The sequence below is a fragment of the Fundulus heteroclitus genome, chromosome 22, assembly GCF_011125445.2.
Source record: "Fundulus heteroclitus isolate FHET01 chromosome 22, MU-UCD_Fhet_4.1, whole genome shotgun sequence".
NCBI lineage: Eukaryota > Metazoa > Chordata > Actinopteri > Cyprinodontiformes > Fundulidae > Fundulus > Fundulus heteroclitus.
Window position 1 is genome coordinate 35291999 of NC_046382.1, and position 17533 is coordinate 35309531.

The 17533-nt window shown below is 43.2% G+C and overlaps 2 protein-coding genes across 3 annotated transcripts in view; one reads left to right on the forward strand and one right to left on the reverse strand.

The window, feature by feature from the left end:
- The window catches only part of ppp3r1a (protein phosphatase 3, regulatory subunit B, alpha a), a 57271-nt gene extending 46386 nt beyond the window's left edge, over positions 1-10885 (forward strand). The window contains exons 1-5 of one of the 2 annotated variants that reach the window (XM_036126455.1): positions 358-461; positions 991-1167; positions 2556-2615; positions 2936-3120; positions 8412-10885. In XM_036126455.1, the coding sequence (XP_035982348.1) occupies positions 398-461; positions 991-1167; positions 2556-2615; positions 2936-3120; positions 8412-8459 (534 nt within the window). In that variant the 5' untranslated portion in view covers positions 358-397 and the 3' untranslated portion in view covers positions 8460-10885. Of the gene's footprint in view, positions 1-357; positions 462-990; positions 1168-2555; positions 2616-2935; positions 3121-8411 lie in introns of those variants that run through there. The other variant, XM_012872811.3, reaches the window with a different exon arrangement.
- Positions 10886-13751: 2866 nt separating this feature from the next.
- On the reverse strand, positions 13752-17504 carry pno1 (partner of NOB1 homolog). The gene is made up of 7 exons (XM_012872810.3): positions 17206-17504; positions 14991-15137; positions 14795-14878; positions 14500-14560; positions 14271-14388; positions 14107-14177; positions 13752-14002 (listed from the first exon to the last, which is right to left on the reverse strand). The coding sequence occupies exons 1-7, from the start codon at positions 17401-17403 to the stop codon at positions 13935-13937; spliced, it is 747 nt and encodes a 248-aa protein (XP_012728264.2). The 5' UTR covers positions 17404-17504; the 3' UTR covers positions 13752-13934.
- Between the last annotated feature and the right edge of the window lie 29 nt (positions 17505-17533).

A 17533-nucleotide genomic window follows, 5' to 3' on the forward strand; every position in this document is an offset into this window, starting at 1 on the left:
CTCTGTAGCGGCCTTGTTGAAGCGGGACCGCCTCGGGCGCTCGGCTTCCGGCTCATTCGTCAGTGTTTAAATCAGCTGGTCAGTCCTATCAGCGCCCGTCAGGCCCCTGGACCTCTCGTTCTGGAGGAGGTCAATAAACCCGATCAGAAGCAGAATGAACTGAATTGGTAGCCTGATGAATTGGCCACACCTGTCTCCTGCAGATTAACAGCCCGTGTCATTTAGGACCCCGGCTTAAAGCACATAAAGTAATAGTTTGTGGTTGGCCAGTGGGATCATGTGACTGACTGCCTGTGGATGAGCTTATATAGTAATTAACAACGCGCTGTTATTGCTTGTGGATTACTCCTCGGCCGCTGCATAGCGTAGCAGCCAAGAGAGGCGAGGCCTTCTCCTCATGGCAGGAAAACAAAAGATCCAAACGCCGTCTAAGAAGGAGGCGCCGGTCGACCACAAAGGCTGTAAGTTTTCACAGTTCAGGTGCTTCCTCCTAATTCCTCCTCTCCTCGCAGCGCTCCTCTCTTTTTCCCGTTGGCCTACTTTTTCATTGAAGTTCAAAGCGGCTCTGTCAGAGCGATCAGATTTGGTTTGCTCTGGCGTCTGCAGTCCGGCGAGCCGAGGCTTTCTCTGTAGCTGCAGAGAGCAGAACAATCAGGCTGCGGTCTGCGCAGCTCCAAGGTTTCAAGGTCCATGGGGCTGGAAGGGTTTTGTCATTGACCTGTTTTATAAACAACAACAAATCAACTTGTGAAATGTACAACTAATATCTGTGCAGCCCCCCCTCCCTTCCTGGAGCATTATATGCAGACACTGCTAGTTGATTCTGTGTTGCAGGTTTGCATAACGCTGCTTACGGGTCAGTTTCTGTTCTCTCCCTCTGGTACTCGGGCAGAGGGGACCGAGGACCTTTTGGTCAGGGGTCCAAAAGGAAAAAAATGTCTCATCCAGACCTCCTCTCTCTGTGTCTCTCTTCTTTTTCTCTCTGTCCAGTCGATGCTGATGAGATTAAGAGGCTAGGGAAGAGGTTTAAGAAACTCGACCTAGATAACTCGGGCTCTCTCAGCGTCGAGGAATTCATGTCTCTGCCGGAGCTGCAACAGAACCCGCTGGTGCAGAGGGTTATCGACATATTCGACACGGACGGGAACGGAGAGGTGGACTTTAAAGGTAGGCGTCGAACCCCCGCCGCAGCGCTTCAGCGCCTGCTTCTCTCCCCTGCTGCTGTGACCGCTCTGTTCCTCGTAGGAAGAACCTAACAAGTTGAGCTGTTTCTGTCATGAAATGTGGTTTTTCTGTGACTTTTTACTTTAAGTGGAACAGTGTGCTCAGCACAGCAGTCCAACATAGTTTTCTGATGCTAACTACAACTCAGTACTCTGCTTTGTGTCTGGACTGTGTGAAAGTAGAATCAGCCTGGAAATGATGCACCTGTTGACACCAGTCAGTTATATCTCAGCTTGGGTGCATTTAAAATCTAACTACATTTAGCAGCAATAGTGATTTCTGTAGGATTCAGTGTGAATGTGTTTAGCTTTGGTTAAAATAAAAAAAATCTGTTTGAATTATGTACAAATGAGGAGGAATTGCTTTCAGTGAAACTTGCTTTCCTTAGCGTTCTGCCACAGCGTGCAATTAAAAGCCGTCAGATACGGCAATAATAACTAGTAGTATTTAGAAGAGGCATTAGTAGGTTGAGGAGTCTGTAAAATTTAAGTCCAATTAAGTTTATTGATGTAGAGCCAGTTCACGACACGTCGTCTCAAGGCTCATCGTCCAGACAGAGTAGTCAAAAAGTTTCCTATCTCAGGAAACTCAGCAGATTGCATCAAGTCTCTCCAAGCAGCATTCACTCTTCATGAAAGAGCGTAGAGCTACAGGGATCATCTGCATTGTTGAAAGCTTTGCAGCAATCCCTCATACTGAGCATGCATGAAGCGACAGTGGAGAGGAAAAACTCCCCTTTAACGGGGAGAAAACCTCCAGCAGAACCAGAACCAGAACCAGGCTCAGTGTGAACGTCCACCATTGCACACGGTTCAAGTGTCAAAGTAGCCATGATGTTGACGCTATAAGCAGATACAGCTGTCTGAGACGGGTTCCTCTGCGCTTCAGCCTAACAGTGCTTGGTACGGCACAACACACCTTATAACACCATAACAGGTATCAATAAAAGGTCTTATCCACACGTGAATAACTCGAACTGCAAAGAAAACACGCTGTGAGCTAAATTATGGAGTCCTATCAAAACGGATAGAAGGGAAGCTAATGCTATTAAAAATGTTGTCAGATTGTTATTATTATTTTTCCATTGAATATTGATAATCACATGATTCAAACCTCTGAGGTGAGTAATTGGTGGATAATTATTCTGTAAAACTTAATTAAAATGAAATCAAAACAATTAGTTAAAAAATGAAACAGCTTACGTAGGACCACATCTGTAGAGAAATGATTCCCAGAGCCGAGTCTGCGTTGGGTAGAAAAATGGTTAAGAAGTGGAGTAAGATTATCCGTCTGTGATGGAGTGGAGCCTGAACTTTGTTTTGCCTTCGCAGAGTTTATTGAAGGAGTCTCACAGTTCAGCGTCAAGGGAGACAAAGAGCAGAAACTGCGATGTAAGTAAAGCTGCTTTGTTTCCACATGTGGCCAGAGCTTACTCTGCTTGTTTAGGCCACCCTTATCACCAACATGTGTGGCTTTTACTGCCGAACGGACAGCTTTATCGTCTGTGTGTTCCTGTCCCTCGCTATCGCAGCGCCCAGGAACAAAATCCAAGGAGACGTAACATTTCACTTAACGAGACCGCTGCTGATGCCGGTGTCTCTGCAGTACAGCTCGTTTTCTAATCTTTGTGACTCGGTGTCCGCCTCCAACTAACTCGCTCTTCTCCCTTCCCCCCTCACCGCGCCTCTTCACGCCACGCGCGGAACCGCAGTCGCCTTCAGGATTTACGACATGGACAAGGACGGCTACATCTCCAACGGCGAGCTCTTCCAGGTGCTGAAGATGATGGTGGGCAACAACTTGAAGGACACGCAGCTGCAGCAGATCGTGGACAAGACCATCATAAACGCAGACAAGGACGGAGACGGCAGGATATCCTTTGAAGAGTTCTGTGCAGTAAGTCCAAGCTCTCCTGGGGTATTTTTGTGGGGGGGGCGGTGGTGGAGGCGGTAAAAGGTCAAAGGGGAAGGGAACCTCTGGAAAGACGGCCGGTTTTTGCCGTGGGTTTCAGCTTCAGTGAGTGAACGCTGCTTACGTGGGAGGAGCCGTGTCACGCAGCAGTCCCGAGGTCTGCTGCGATTACTTATCTGCTCTGTACGGACGCTGTTTAAAACCAGAGCCCTGATGTCCCTGATTTATACCGCCGCCTTGTTATGGAAGGGAAGCGCACAGCGTCTGATTCCAGATCACAGGGGCAGCCAAAGCGGTTTGATCCCAGCGGGTGTTCTGCTTTTGAAACGCCTCATCCACCGTCGTGTCTCTGGGTGGCCCCCAGAGGAAGCCGCTTTGCTCCGAGCCAGTTTCTGAAATGAAAGGCCCCCGTCGTATCTGGCTCTGACAGACCCATATCTGACAGCCACATCTCCAGAGCCTTGAACTGAAATGGCTCTCCGTCCTTTTCACAGTGTATTTCAGGGCACGCTGCAGGAGAACGAGTGCGGCTCAAACGTTTGCAGCTTCAAAGAAATCCCAGTTTGTAGCTGGTTGTGTAAGAATTAGCTGAATGGGAGAGAACAGAGGGTCTGTTTGAAGGATGGCGGTAGTGGGGAGTGGCAGGAAGATTTACTGCCGTGCTGCTTCTCTGTCATGGCGCACAGGGACGCCTACAGCGGCCTACAGGTGTGATCTGACACAGTGGGACATCACTGGGGAGGCGCTGGGAAAGGAGGCGTGGCTTTCACGTGTTTACCAACAAGCTGAAGTGTCGCCCCCTTTAACCCTGAGACCTCCTGAGACCCCAGATGAAATGCAGTGCAGCTGGTTTCTCAAGTCAGCAAACAGACCAACTGTGTAAATATAGTGGCCCCCATTAATTTATATTATTATTATTATTATTATTATTATTATTATTATTATTATTATTATTATTATTATAATGAAGCTGGCCTTTAATGGACGAGCAGCTAAAGTTGAGCTAAAGCCAGACGGGTCCAATGTGCAGCTTTCAACAAGCAGAGTATAAGACCCGGTAGACATGTAGAAGCAGAGGATCCGTTCAGACCAACACAGAAATGGACTTTCTGGTGAAGGGAAATGTATTTCTCTCTGAACTAGACTTGACCCTCACAGGGAGAGCTGGTGGTGGCGGCATCATGCTGTGGGACACTTTTCTCTCCTCAGGGTTTCTACAGCCTTGAACAGTCAAGAATATTTCTCCTAAATGACAATTGAAGATTAAAAAACATGTCCAGACTTTTTTTTTTTTTTTTTTTATTGCAATATCGAAAAGACAAGAACCTGACTCTGTGCCGAGTGAAAGGTCATTTTATATTAATTTGTCTTCGGATGGTGAGCTTTATTTTGGGTTTGCTCGTCACAACTTGGGTTTTTTTTGTTCAATTTTGACTTACTAACAGAAGTAAAAAAAATAACATAAGAGATAATTTGACCGTTTGTTTTGGCCTTTAGATCCGTTTTTACATTTGGGTCTTAAACCGTGAGCAAGGTTTATGGCCTGTTTTCTGGTTCCTTCCCAAACAAAGTGTTGTGATTCCTCTTTTTGGGGGGGAATTTGCGAAATAAATGTTATAATCTAGCCTCGTGAGACCATCCTGATCTCGCGAGCTTTCAAGGTTTCACTTGCAGATCAGTCTGGCTACTCTCCGTTAAAGAAAATTTGGAGCCGTTCACCAAATGAACGTCCAATCAGCGTTGGCTTTGAGGCGGGTTGAGGTGTGACGCAACGGGAAGCGCGACAGTTCAGTCTAAAGAACATGGCGGCTTCAGCCGATGAAACTAGCGTTAGCGTGGCTATCGAGCAAGTTTTATCGGAATTACAGAGTATTTCTTTGCTGAAAGAAGAGCAAAACACTGCTCTGGAGGCTTTTCTCAGAGGAAAAGATGTTTTTGCTCTTCTCCCGACTGGTTTCAGCAAGAGCTTGTTGTGTTTTCGTCGTCGCTGTTAGTACGTCATATGCTTCGTTGATCTGATTGGTTCATTTGGCCCGTCTATCACCAACATAGGCCAATCAGCTAACCAGTATTTTCGCCCCTTCCCAAAATTACTTCAACGGAAGGTTTCCAGATGGATATGCGCAGCAAATCCATCTGGCGGAGTCAGGTTAGTTATAATCACCTGTTAAAGCAGATAAAGCAGGGAGATAATCTACAATAATTCAGTCCATCTTAAATGTTTTACTCTTCTAAATGTGTCCAGAGACCACACCGTTGAATTGGAAGCCATCTTATCACTGTTTTAAGCACTGTGTATATTAAGGATTTGTTTAAAAAAAAAAAAACAAATAAAACCTGACCCACATGTTTGGTACTCTAATATCGGTGATGTCATCAACAATTTATGATAAATATTGTAGGACATTGAGTCTGGAGTACTGAAACAGAAAATGAACTGGACCCGAGTCTGATGAGGAAACGACTCTTAAAAAGCTGTGGAGCTGTAATTACATCACGATAGAAAAGAGACGTTTTAAAAAAAAAAAGCTGCTTCAGCAAATCATGAACCGGGCCGTTTCAAACGCCGGGCTCCAGAAATCAACGCCCTAAATTAAATACTGTTACCTGCTCTTTACGACGTTTTAAACCGCGACACATAGTCGGACGTGCCTCTGGTGAAGACTCTCGGCTTAAATTTTAAAGTTTATGGTGTCAGACTGAAATGCAGCCAGACAGGAGCTCAATGACAAAAGAAGCAAAAATAAATGGATTTTCTTTAAAAGAGTAGGCTTCCTTGATTGAGCTGCTTTGGTCCGACTTTAAATATCTATAGATATGGAGCTCTTTATTGAGAGAAAAGCAGCTTCATCCGGTTTAGTGGCCAGAAGAACTATTTGAAAAGCGTTTCACTCTCAGGAAGTTTGGTTTTTGTGTTTTCTAGATGACCAGCAGCGCTTCTTATACCCGGCTCTGTGAGGTCTTATGGGGCTAAGGGACCCAGAAATGCATCCAGATTTCCCACACCAGAGGCCTCATGTACGAAAGCGTGCGCAGCTCTCATACTAGACGTTGGCCGTGGAGAAAAAGTGAAACTTGCAGCACAGCAAAAAAAAATGCAGATGTATGAAAGCGTGGTGAGACGGGTCCCCGCTGCGTTGCTGTGATAATCCTGACTTACCTGGAGTCGTACACACCTACACGTGTTCCTAAGGCTGCCCTGTCCTCGGCCCTAATTACATCTGCAGACCAGTGAAAACACCCAGAAATCCTCCGCCTGGCGTCAGGCGAGCAGCCAGCCAGCCTCAGAGACGCTTTGAGGGACATTTTTAGTGAATTACAGCAAACCAACAGCTTCTAGAGGGACATCAGCGACTGATTAAAGAAACTGGATGGAAATAATAATTTAAAAATGTTCTGCTTGTTCCTGTTTTGTTGTACAATGTTTATCAGATTCAAATGTCTGCTTCCTGAGCTTGATTAGAGCTTAATGCTGATGATTGTAGTGACGTGAATATGCCTCCAATACTTCTATGATGACCTCTGACCCCACACACAGTGTTTGGAGTCCTTGGAACGGTTAAGAAGTCTGGGTGTTACATAGAAATACCAGTCGGCCATGGCACTGCTCTTATGTTCTAATGAGAATAATTGTAATTATTATGGTATTACAGTGTTATCCTGAGCTGAGCAGGACCACAGCAGTGAGTGCAGTCAGAGCTCTGATTCCGATTGGAAACCGGCTCCTCGCTGCAAACGAGAGCCAAGGTTCAGGGGAATTTAATGGATGGTGGTCCCAGGGGGCCGGCGTGGGACGGCTCAGGATGTTCCCTAGCTGACCCGTCAGTCAGCTCCCTCTGAGAAGCTCAGCTTGTCACCGCAGAGGACAGAGAGCTTGAACCGGCACCGGCTAGTTTCTGTTTCCCAGGTCAAACGCTCCCTGGACGATGTGAAGATGTAACTAACCGCTCTTCATCACGTTCCAGCAGCTCAGCAGCGTCTCTGAACACCAGCTGCCATCGTTCTACAGTTACGGCCAACTATATGCAGCCATTTCTGGACATGTGGTTGTCTCCGCCTCCGTCACGTGCCGAATCGGCTATTAAATATCACGGCACACGTTTTTCTTGCGTACCCACGCTTCGTACGTCTTAGATTTAGATCGGAAATTTGAACAATTCTCCCTTCTTTTCTTCGTTCCCTGGTTCATTTTGTTAGAAATGGGCTGGCTGCATTCATTAGTTCTGTGTGTAGTAGTTCCAGAGGGCAGGTAGTTAGGTGTTGTTATGCTGTGGCAAAACTACAAGGACCATGATGCTGGGCAGCTAGCTCTTTTATTTTGGCCAGTTTAGGAGCTGTGCTCCTGAAACTGGCTTGTAGTTTAGGGCGGCCACATCTGGACGGTTCACTTCTGCTTTGGATGCATGACAACTGACCAGTGGCTACACGGCCTAAGTGGCTTGAACTCTAAATCCCAGAATGCACTGGAACAGCCGCTGCATGCTCTGTCTGCTAGAAGCTGAAACCAGGTAGCAGCTTGGTTAAAAGCTGAAGGTACCAATTGCTCAGCGATCAGTTTTTACCCATGTTGACCAAAAAGCAACAAATGCTTCTCTCACTTTTTTTTTTTCACGTACGATTTTACTTGCCTTTGAGTTATTCCATTCCATCTTTGTTGTTTCAATTCCTCGGGTCGAGCTGTGCCTTCAACTTTGCTTTGTTCAAAGTTTGTACTCTAAATCTGATCTGTCAGGTCCTAAAAGTTAGTAAACAGTAGATTGTTACCTATTTTGGGGGAGTATTCTTCACTTGAAGAGATTTGCGGATCCCACCATCACCCCAAAGAAGTTATCTTCCATTCAAAGCTGTTCTGTCCCCGTCCTGCTCGCCGTCTCTCCGTGTACAGAACGACCCGCTAACCGTGAAATATGAAACCAAAACAGCTTCCAAACCACTTCTTACCTTTTAGCTGCTGGTCTGATATCTAAACCAAACAAAGCAGCAACAATTATCCCTGCTCAAGCTAGTACAGCTGGCAGAAGGATCTTATATACACCGTGGACTTAAGCATTACTCCAGTTCAGTAAATCTCAAGCTACAGTAGCCATGAACTTTCTTTCTGCTGGGAATGTTATGGCTTGTATTAATTAGCTTTATATAGATGAACCCTCCTTCTGTTTGGCCGTTTTGGTCTTTAAACTGAAGCCCAGAGTCTGGATGTAATCACGATGGGTGAATACTCCACCATGAAGGCGTGGTCCTCTAACCTCTGTCCCGTCTCCCCTCCCTCCCTGCAGGTGGTCGGCGGCCTCGATATACACAAAAAGATGGTGGTGGACGTGTGAGCGCCCTCCGCTCGCCGGATCCCCCTCCTCGCCCTCAACACTCGCTTTCTCCACCATCTCCGAAGATCTGCTCAAGACGTCTGGCAAAAAAAAAAAAAAAAAAAAACGCTCTGTGTGTAACTCAATGGAAGTATTCTCTCTCTTTATGTCTATCTCTCTGTGAAGCCGCTTTTTTTTTCTGATTTGTTTCAAAAAAAACAAAAACAAACAAAAAAAAAAACAACCCACGGGCCTCGCGAAGCCAACTTTGAAGTGTTATTGAACTGTAAATCGGCAATAACCCGGTCGTAGCACTTTAAGAGACTGAAGGACATCCATTTGGTCGTTTTTGCAAGAGCATCTCTGGTTGTGGAAGGGAGGGGAGGGGTTAGAGGAGGGCCGCTGGGAAGAGGCTGGTTGGCTTGTTCATATTTCATCCTTTTTTTTTTTTTGTTAATTGTCATTTTTGATATTTATTTTTGTTGTCTTTTATAAAGAAAAAAAAATACAACTATATATCTGCATTTTTTTTTTTTTTTCGAGAGGAAGTGTGTGGTGTATTTACACATGCAGCAGTACAGCTAGAAAGTAGGGTATGAAGTGCCAACCAGAACATATCCAGAACCAGTTCAAGTTATTTACCATCACCACCGCATCCATTGACACGTGTGGGGGGGGGGACCCCGGAGGGCGACGCTTCCAACTGCACGAGGCTTCGTAAATACAAAACAAAAGTTCAAGCCCGTTTTATTTTCTCCCGCCGTCCGTCCCCCTCCCCCACCCCACGCTCCCGCGCGCAGTTCGAACCCACTAGTGTAGCTTCCGATCACTCTTAGCAACACTCCTCGTCTATGCGTTTTTGTTTTCTTCTTCTTATCGGATAGCTAGTTTTATTTATACGCAAGAATGTGTTTATATTGTTGGACATCCCTTCCCTCTACCCCCACCCCCCCCATTTCCTGTCATGAAATTCTAGCTAGGTTAAATTAATGCCAAGAAAATGTCTTTCCAGATAAAGAAAAGGGACAAAAACGGGGGGAAAAAATAACAATCATGACTGCGAATCGATACATGGTTTACTCGGGGAAGAGGCATTGTGCATCCATAAGACAATCTCCAACGCAGCAGGCTAATGAGCGGCAGCGGAATCGTGGCTCGGTTGCTTTTTTTTTTGCTGTGATGCTAGCAGGCCGTGCAAAGAGCTGAGAGAGAGAGCCAGTGTGAGATGACTGGCTGTTTGCTGCGAGGGTAAAGCAACTTCAGAGACTGACCTGCAGGCGGCGCTTTGTTGTTTTTTGTTTTTTAAACCGATATGTGTATATAAGGTAATCAACGTGTCCTCGTCTTATGGAACAGCAGCAGGAGGAGGGGGGAGCGTTTAGCCTCTGAAATGTCTCAGTGCAGCACAGGACGGGTCAGTTTGCTTCAACGCAAAAATCACTTCATGTGAACAGCGTGATCAGCGTGCAGCGGCGCCAAGACTAGTTTTTAGGGTTTTCTCTCTTATCTGGACCGTGTACATTTCAAAAGTTGGCTTCCACCCCCACTTTTTTTTCGTTTTTATTTTTATTTTTTCTCTCTCTCACAACCATGTTGCCCACCCCCACTCCCCCCCACCCCACTTCTCCAAACCTGCCGATTCTAGCAGGGAGGAAGAACCCTTAAATTGAGCATTTTAATCTCCATGGGGGGAAAAAACCTGCTTCCTACTTGTTAACAGCATTGGGATGGATGTCCGTCTGGCTCTGGAGGCCAGCTGCTGGTTTTAACAGGAATCTTCAGTCAGATCTGGAGTGCTCCGCCGTTCCCCATCCCTGAGCTCTGCACGGCTTGGGCCTCCCTGTGCTTGCATGACATGGAAGTATATTATTTTCTTTTTTTTCGTTGTGCATGTAGATCAATTTTTTTGAAATAAAACTCTTGTTTACACATGGATGGTGATGTTAATATATTTAAGAATTTTACGGTATACAATATGGATGTTGCCAAACTTTGGTAAATGTACACATATTATGAGCGGTAATCCAAATGAACTGAACTACATGTAACTTTTTTTGTATTTTACCCGGGTCAGCGAGATGCTTCGATTCCAGTAAAAGTTGCATATCTGATCCTGTCTCAAACTGCCACACACTGTACTCAGCTTAAAGGGGAAATTTGATTTTTTTCTTTCTTTTTTTTTTTTTCTTCTTTTGTATATAAGTATTTGTTAAATGCAGTTCTGGCTCTCTGTTCTCTGTATAGTTCAGACCGCGCTTTAGTTTGTAAGTGCTACTTTTTCTCTGAGGGAATTGGGTTCTTTTTAGTTTGCTTGGGAATATCTGAAAAGATTTACGTTTGAGAACCTTTTTTCTGCATGCTGCATATTATGCTGTGGGACTGTTGGAAACTTGATACTGTATGAAAATGAAATAAAATTTAAATAAACTTTGAAATGTTGAAAGTAATGGTGTATTTTTTTGTTTCTCCATATTCTGATTTCTAAGCATAAGAGTCTAAAGACAGCTTAGGCTGAATAATGTGACCGATTTCCCTAAATTTTTGTATTTTTTGGATGGAATGATTGTGCTTCATTACTTTTTTTTTTTTTTAAATAAAAATTAGATGGAAAATGTTAATGTTCATTTTTTTCTGTAATCTAAACATTGCTAAATGCATAAGGCATTTAGCAAAAAGTCCTTTCAGCAAGTAGCTGATAAAGCACAGCTCTTCTCACCAAGCTTCTGATAATTCTGTCTGGATATCTTATCGTTCTTAGCAGAATTGATAGACTTATTTGTTTTTCAGCATGGACACTGCTGTCAGGATCAAAGTCGGGGCTATTCCAGGAGCTTCATGTTAGCTTTCTACATCAAGCCCGATATCAGTTTCAAAGTGTTTTTAGAGTTTCCCTGTCTTCCGGCCACCTGGTTGTGTCTTGCTGTCATTTTGGGATGAAACTTAAGAACCTGGGAGGTTCTTGACATTTATCCAGTTGACTTTAAGCATCGCACCAGTACCTCTGGCAGCAAAACAGGTGGTGGTGTTCTAAGTTAGCCTCACCTTGACCCCTCTAGATCCACTTCATGTTATAGTCGGTCATGGTCTTGCCTGATGACCACATGTCTGGCTCATCCATGTAGCTTCAGTGCAGATTTTGGAGCAGGAGCTGTTTAGGTCTACTACCTTGGGCCATGTTGATAAACTTGTATGTGGACCGTAACGTTACGCTGGTGGACCAGGATCCAGGTCATGTCAAATAATAATGGTTGGTAACAGTTTGGGTCAGATGGGTAGAGCTTAAGACATCTCTGGGTGTATCAAGTGGACAACGATCCAAAACTGGTTCAGGAATCAGGCTAACTTTGCACTAGGGCTAAACAATTAGTAGCATTTGCGATATAATTCCAATTTTAGAGGACACAATTTCCAAATCGCAGAGGTCTGCAATTTTTGGCTATGTAACAATGGATCAGACACGTCCTTCGGGTCCTGGTAATATGTATAAAAGAGGGTTTGCCTCCACATGAAAGGGAAGAGTTGCAGCAGAGAGAAAATCTAATTTTATTAGTTGTTGTAGTTTATATAATTAATACTTTTTTACCAGGAATCTCACCACAGCATGAAGTACCGGTTAAACTGTGTAATAAATAGACTTGTGTGTTGGTTGCACTTCATGTTCAACAAGGATTGATGTCCAACTCAAGGTACTCTTTAATATTACTATTCTGATTAATAAAAACAGTTACATTTCTCATTTTAAGTAATCTTTGTTTATATTTTTATCTACAGGCCATTTTTGTTGTCTTGTGGTTAATGCAGAGAAGTTAAAATTTAAATCGCAATTATGGTTAAAATACATCGCACTTTTGATTTTTAGCAAAATCGTACAGCCCTACTTTACGCTTCTGAAAGGACTCGTGCCTCAACCCCATTGAAATATTTAGACTGCTTGTAAGATTGAACCAATTAAAATGTAATTCTGGTCACATATTCAGGCAGAAATTTACTGCTGCTTGTTGGTGTCTACAAAGAAAAGGATGTGCTGGAGAACCAAGGAACTTGGATCCTAAATGTTGGATCTTTGCTATTCAAATCCCCACAGGAAACAGGTCTAAACATTCCTTAAAGCTCACTTCACCCTGTAAGCAAGGGTTTAAATAATAAAACAAAACAATTAATTGCATTCACTTATTAGTTTGTCCTCAGAACAGTAAATTATTCAAGTACCTGATAACCATATTAGGACAATTGAGGCAGGTCTTGTTTTATCTACAGCCGTGACATGATTCAATTAAACTTTAAATTCTCTGGCATCCAGTTAGTTCAGCCAAAAAGACAACGTAGCAGAATTTATAAAATACCAACAATCTAAAGTGTATATGGGATAAGAGTCACGCATGTCTGATGTACGCTGCTAGCCTTCTGCCAAATGTTTTGAACGTGTTTTAATGGTTTCATTTGTAAAAGCTCAAAAGTTTGTTTCAGTGCATTATCACTTTAGTCAGTGTCCACTTGTTTCTTCTCGGTTTGCACTACAGCCCACATCTGTGTAGTCTCCAAAGAACTTTAGTCCATTAAAGTTCTCTGGAAATGTCAGGAACAGGGTTGTGATAATTTAGGATGTCCAATGACAGCCAGTGGATTCTTTTAACATTCAGACACAAAGGTGTTAAACATAAATTTTAACACTGAGAAACTCAAACATAAAGAGCAGATGTGCTGTTTTTGGCGAGGGATAAATAAGAACACCCTGACGTGAGTCTACCAGGTCCACATTAGTAGAGGTGTAACAATACATCGATCCATTGCTGCCAAATGAAAATGTTGAACCAAATTGTCATTTTTAAGATGTCTTTATTTTGAAATTCATGAGACTATAGTGTGATCCAGTATTATAGATATTTTAACATTTGAAAAAAAATACTGTTTGATTTAAATGCCTGATACCTTTAAAAGCTTAGATATAAAATGGTCAAATCATATTTGGGTTTTCTGAGTAACAATAGTGTTAGATGGGCAGATGAAATTACATCGATCAGAAATCAAAACAGACTGGAAAATATAGTCATACAAATTAATATAGCATCGTATCGTGATAAAGCTGGTGGTTCACACCCCTAATAATTGGTTCCTCAGCGTTTTGAAGGTTTGTCCGCTTTTAGCCACAGAAGTTGATTTTAGTTCTCCTGGCGACTGTATTTCCACAGTAAATGGTTCCTATATCCCCAACTAAGGCTGTGATGAATAAATATTTTCATAGACCGAACCATTTACCAAATCATCAACAAAAAATGATGGAAACATTTCCTTCACAGAAATAAACCACCCGGCTTGTTTTTCATATTTATTTACATAACTCAAACTCTCAGATATCCACATTGCGGCGCTGTGTTCATCATAAACTACAACGTATAAATCCGACTCCAGCTGATCGGAAACGCCAGAGGGTTTCAGTCCATTATCTCAGTCCATGTCGTTATGGACCCAGAAAGGCAGGAGAGAGGCCGACCAGGCTCAGAACCTCTCCGCGGTCCTGCTGGCCACCACCCTGATGTTCCCGTAAACCTTTGAAGGTGGACTTCCTGTTGAGATGAGGGGAGAGGTTTTAAAAGGTCAATGCCAGCTTCAGCGCACATTTAAACAGTTCTGATCCAAATGTTAAATCACTGGGTGATCAGCTGCCTACCTAAAATCAGGTTACATATCGCTGTTCGGGCCATCTTGATATTCTGAAAGGAACCTAAAATGTGGATCTTCCTGTTGGGTGACATTAGGAGTCGATTAGTTTCAAGAGGAAAACGTCGGACTGAAAGAATCGGGGTGGAAAAGTGAGGACGCGTCACGACGTACGTCTCTGCCAGAACAATGCGAGTCTTTGTCACATTCTCAATGGTGAACTTGGTTTTTCCTCCCTTCCCTGCTATTCTTCCGATGGCCCTGGATAAGTGGTCCCCTTTCAAGGGTTTTACTGCAGACAGAAGACAACAGACGATTAAATCTGCAGCAGCGAAAAGTGAGAGAGGAAAAACACGTGCAGCGTGAGAGAGCAGACAGACGTCCTCTGGTGTTGCAATCTCACCGTCTGTGACATCAAAGGTTTCAAGGAAAAGCTCGTCTAATCTGATGAGAGCCATGGCATCCTGGGTAGAGGAAGGGCGAGCGTTACATCAGAGGCAGAAATCCAACATGTTAAACATCGAGAGCTGCAGGGAGTGGTGCTTCAGACTTAAGTATGTTCCTACAAACTTAGAAAGTACAGGAAAGGTTTAATTTTGTGTTTTAATCCCAAACTTCTCTTGGACTGACTGTGCTGCACCTCTGGGAAAATAAGGATGTGTTGAGTTCAGACTGTCCGCCTCAACCCGTCTACTCACTTCAACCTGGAATCCTAGAACGAATGCTTTGACAAAATCTGCAGCTTTTGTCAGGGCGCTGATGTCCTGCGTTTCTTTGCATGTCTGAAAAAGAAAACAGATGCAGCTGTAAGCACTACGAAGAAAAAAATACTTACACTTCAAATCTGTGTTACTAAAGCTTTTTTTTTTTTAGGGGGGGGGGCTCAAAACCTACTTTGATTTCCACATTCCTAGTCTTGAGGTTGAACCGCACTTGAAGATGTAGGTTCTCTACGATGGGAGTGAAGATCTTTAGCCAGTTCTCCTTCAGTGGGGTGTATCTGTGAGCTGGGACTGCGATTTTACGCATATCGTCTGGTCCCTGCAGATACACGCAGCACAACATTCCAAATAAAGTCCCTTTACAAATGAAGTACCAATCTGTGGTCATACATCAGTCAACATATCAAGAAGCACCGTGTAACTTTTAGCCACTAGGGGCGCTACACTTGCAATCTTCGGGTTAAGCAGCCCTGAAGGCCACTGGCAAAACTGCACGGTCGCAAAATTAAACAGTCTCCCTCAGAGTTTTGGACATCTGATAGCAGGCTACTTTAGACCAGCTGACTGAGAAGTCATGGAGTTATATGTAAAGACAAGGCCACATTCACCTCACCAGATTACACTCAGAGTCTTCCATTGAAACGGGGAGAGGGAGAGGACTAAGCACAGCCTGGGGGAGAGGGAGGGGGAGCTCCAGGAGCCAAGGAAGAGGAGAATGGGGCAGACGACAGACTTAATCATCTGATTATGAAAGGCTGCAGGAACTTCAATGGAGGACAAGAGCTGACATAAAGGTTTGTGAACTATATTCAGTGTATTTTGTAACAATAACCACGGCCATGACAAACTTTGACTCTGGTAAGAGAAAAGTAGGAGCACGTAAGGAGTTGTTAGGCCCATTAGCGTTGCTAACCTGCAGCTGTGTCAGCTTAGCTATGGTGTCTAAGGCTGCGCTCTACGTCACATGTCTCACTCAGAGCCGGATCCGTACCTCTAATGTAGCGCTGGACGATATAGATTAAAACATATTGATTAAATAGAAATCACATTGATTATTATCAACAAATTCAAAACATATATTTTAAGTGCAGCCCTGGTCATTTTATTCTGTCGCTTAGTGACCTATTTTTAGATACAGAACACACAAACACTTAATTCAAACTCAACCCTTTACTAAACCAACTTTCTAAACAGTTTTTTTTTTTACCAAAAACTGCAAGTTTTTTTAAAAAAAGGAACCATGCTCTCTGAACTCTATGAAGAGGGAGGAGCTTGGGGACGGAGCATTCCTGGGTCTGCGTTTGTGATTGGTTGAGAGGATGTCATGACTGTTGTATTAACCTATATAATAGGCTAGAAAGCAAAAGGAGGAAAACTGTTCTTCTACTGAACTTTTTATTTACTTTTTTTTCTGTCACACCACATGTCTATAGATGGATATATACTGTTATTGATTTATCGTCCGGCCCTAGTCTAATTTTAACCCATAGGCACGTTTTGGAGAAACCTGCACAGAGCCTACATACGCGGCAAGTGCTGTATATTGAGCTGAAAAATCATTTAATGTTAAGCTAATACTTGGGTGAAATGTTACACGATGTTGCTATAAACTCATGAATACAATAATTCCCATCTCAGAAAACAAAGACTTATGAGAAACATTTTTTTTTTTAGAAGAAACTTATTATACTTTATCTACATTAGAGAGACATCCACACAGGCAACAAAGACACGAGTAAACATGTACCAGCCATTTTTCTACATGCTACATTTACGTGTGATGTGAAGAATATGGGTGATTAGTTAAATCAAGACACTAAAGAACATCATCATCATAATCATGCTTGATTACTTGGTTGAATAAGAATAACTTATTATAAATATTAAAAATAAATACTCATGCTGATTAAGAAGAGATAAATAGGTACAGGTACACAGGAGAAAAAAACTACCAAAGAGATTTAAAAAAATAAAATAAAAAATAAAACAGTCAAAATAAGAAGAAAATTATGTCTAGGCAACAATCATTTAATGTTTAGCTGCTGAACAGCTCACTGGTATAATCATAATAATAATAATAATAATAATAATAATAATAAAACTGATACTAGTAGAAATATTTCATTGTTCAGTCTGTTCAGATATTGATTCAAAAGCAGCTATTAATTTATATAATACCAATAGCATAAAAGTATTAAACATGAGTAACTCCAGCGACAGATAAAATAACAGTTGTTCCGACTGTCACGAGGACGTTGTGCGCATGCGCACAGTAGTTTGTAGTTAAAGGGATAGTACACATAAGCTTGCTGAAGAACTAAAATTCACAACAACATCTTAAAAATTTCACTTTTCTTACATTGATGTGATACATAGATGATAATTACCCGTAATTTGTCTCCGGAGATCGGTGGAAACTGCGGCCGTTTGACGGCCACGCTCTCCTCCGCGTCCATGTCCACCGCCTCCTGCTCATGTTTACGTTTCTGGCTCTTTTTAGACTTCACCTTCGTAAATGCTTCTGCTCCATCTTTACCCTCCGTGCTGGCTTCAGTGTCTATAGTCGGGGTCTTTTCGGCGTCCATCTCTGTAGAAGCTAGAAGGTGTTTTAAAGTGCGCTTACGCACAGAAAACTGGAGCCGACTGCGGCGACTGAGACATGAGGTGCGATGGAAAGGACCCAAGCAGCTGCCCGCGCCACGCCTAAAGGGTGAA

Coding starts and splice junctions, on each gene's coding strand:
- pno1 (XM_012872810.3), bottom strand. CDS start 17,403: ATGGACGCCGAAAAGACCCCGACTATAGACACTGAAGCCAGCACGGAG. Junction 15,138..17,205: donor TCTCCGGAGACAAATTACGG/GTAATTATCATC, acceptor GTGTATCTGCAG/GGACCAGACGATATGCGTAA. Junction 14,178..14,270: donor CGCATTGTTCTGGCAGAGAC/GTACGTCGTGAC, acceptor GTCACCCAACAG/GAAGATCCACATTTTAGGTT.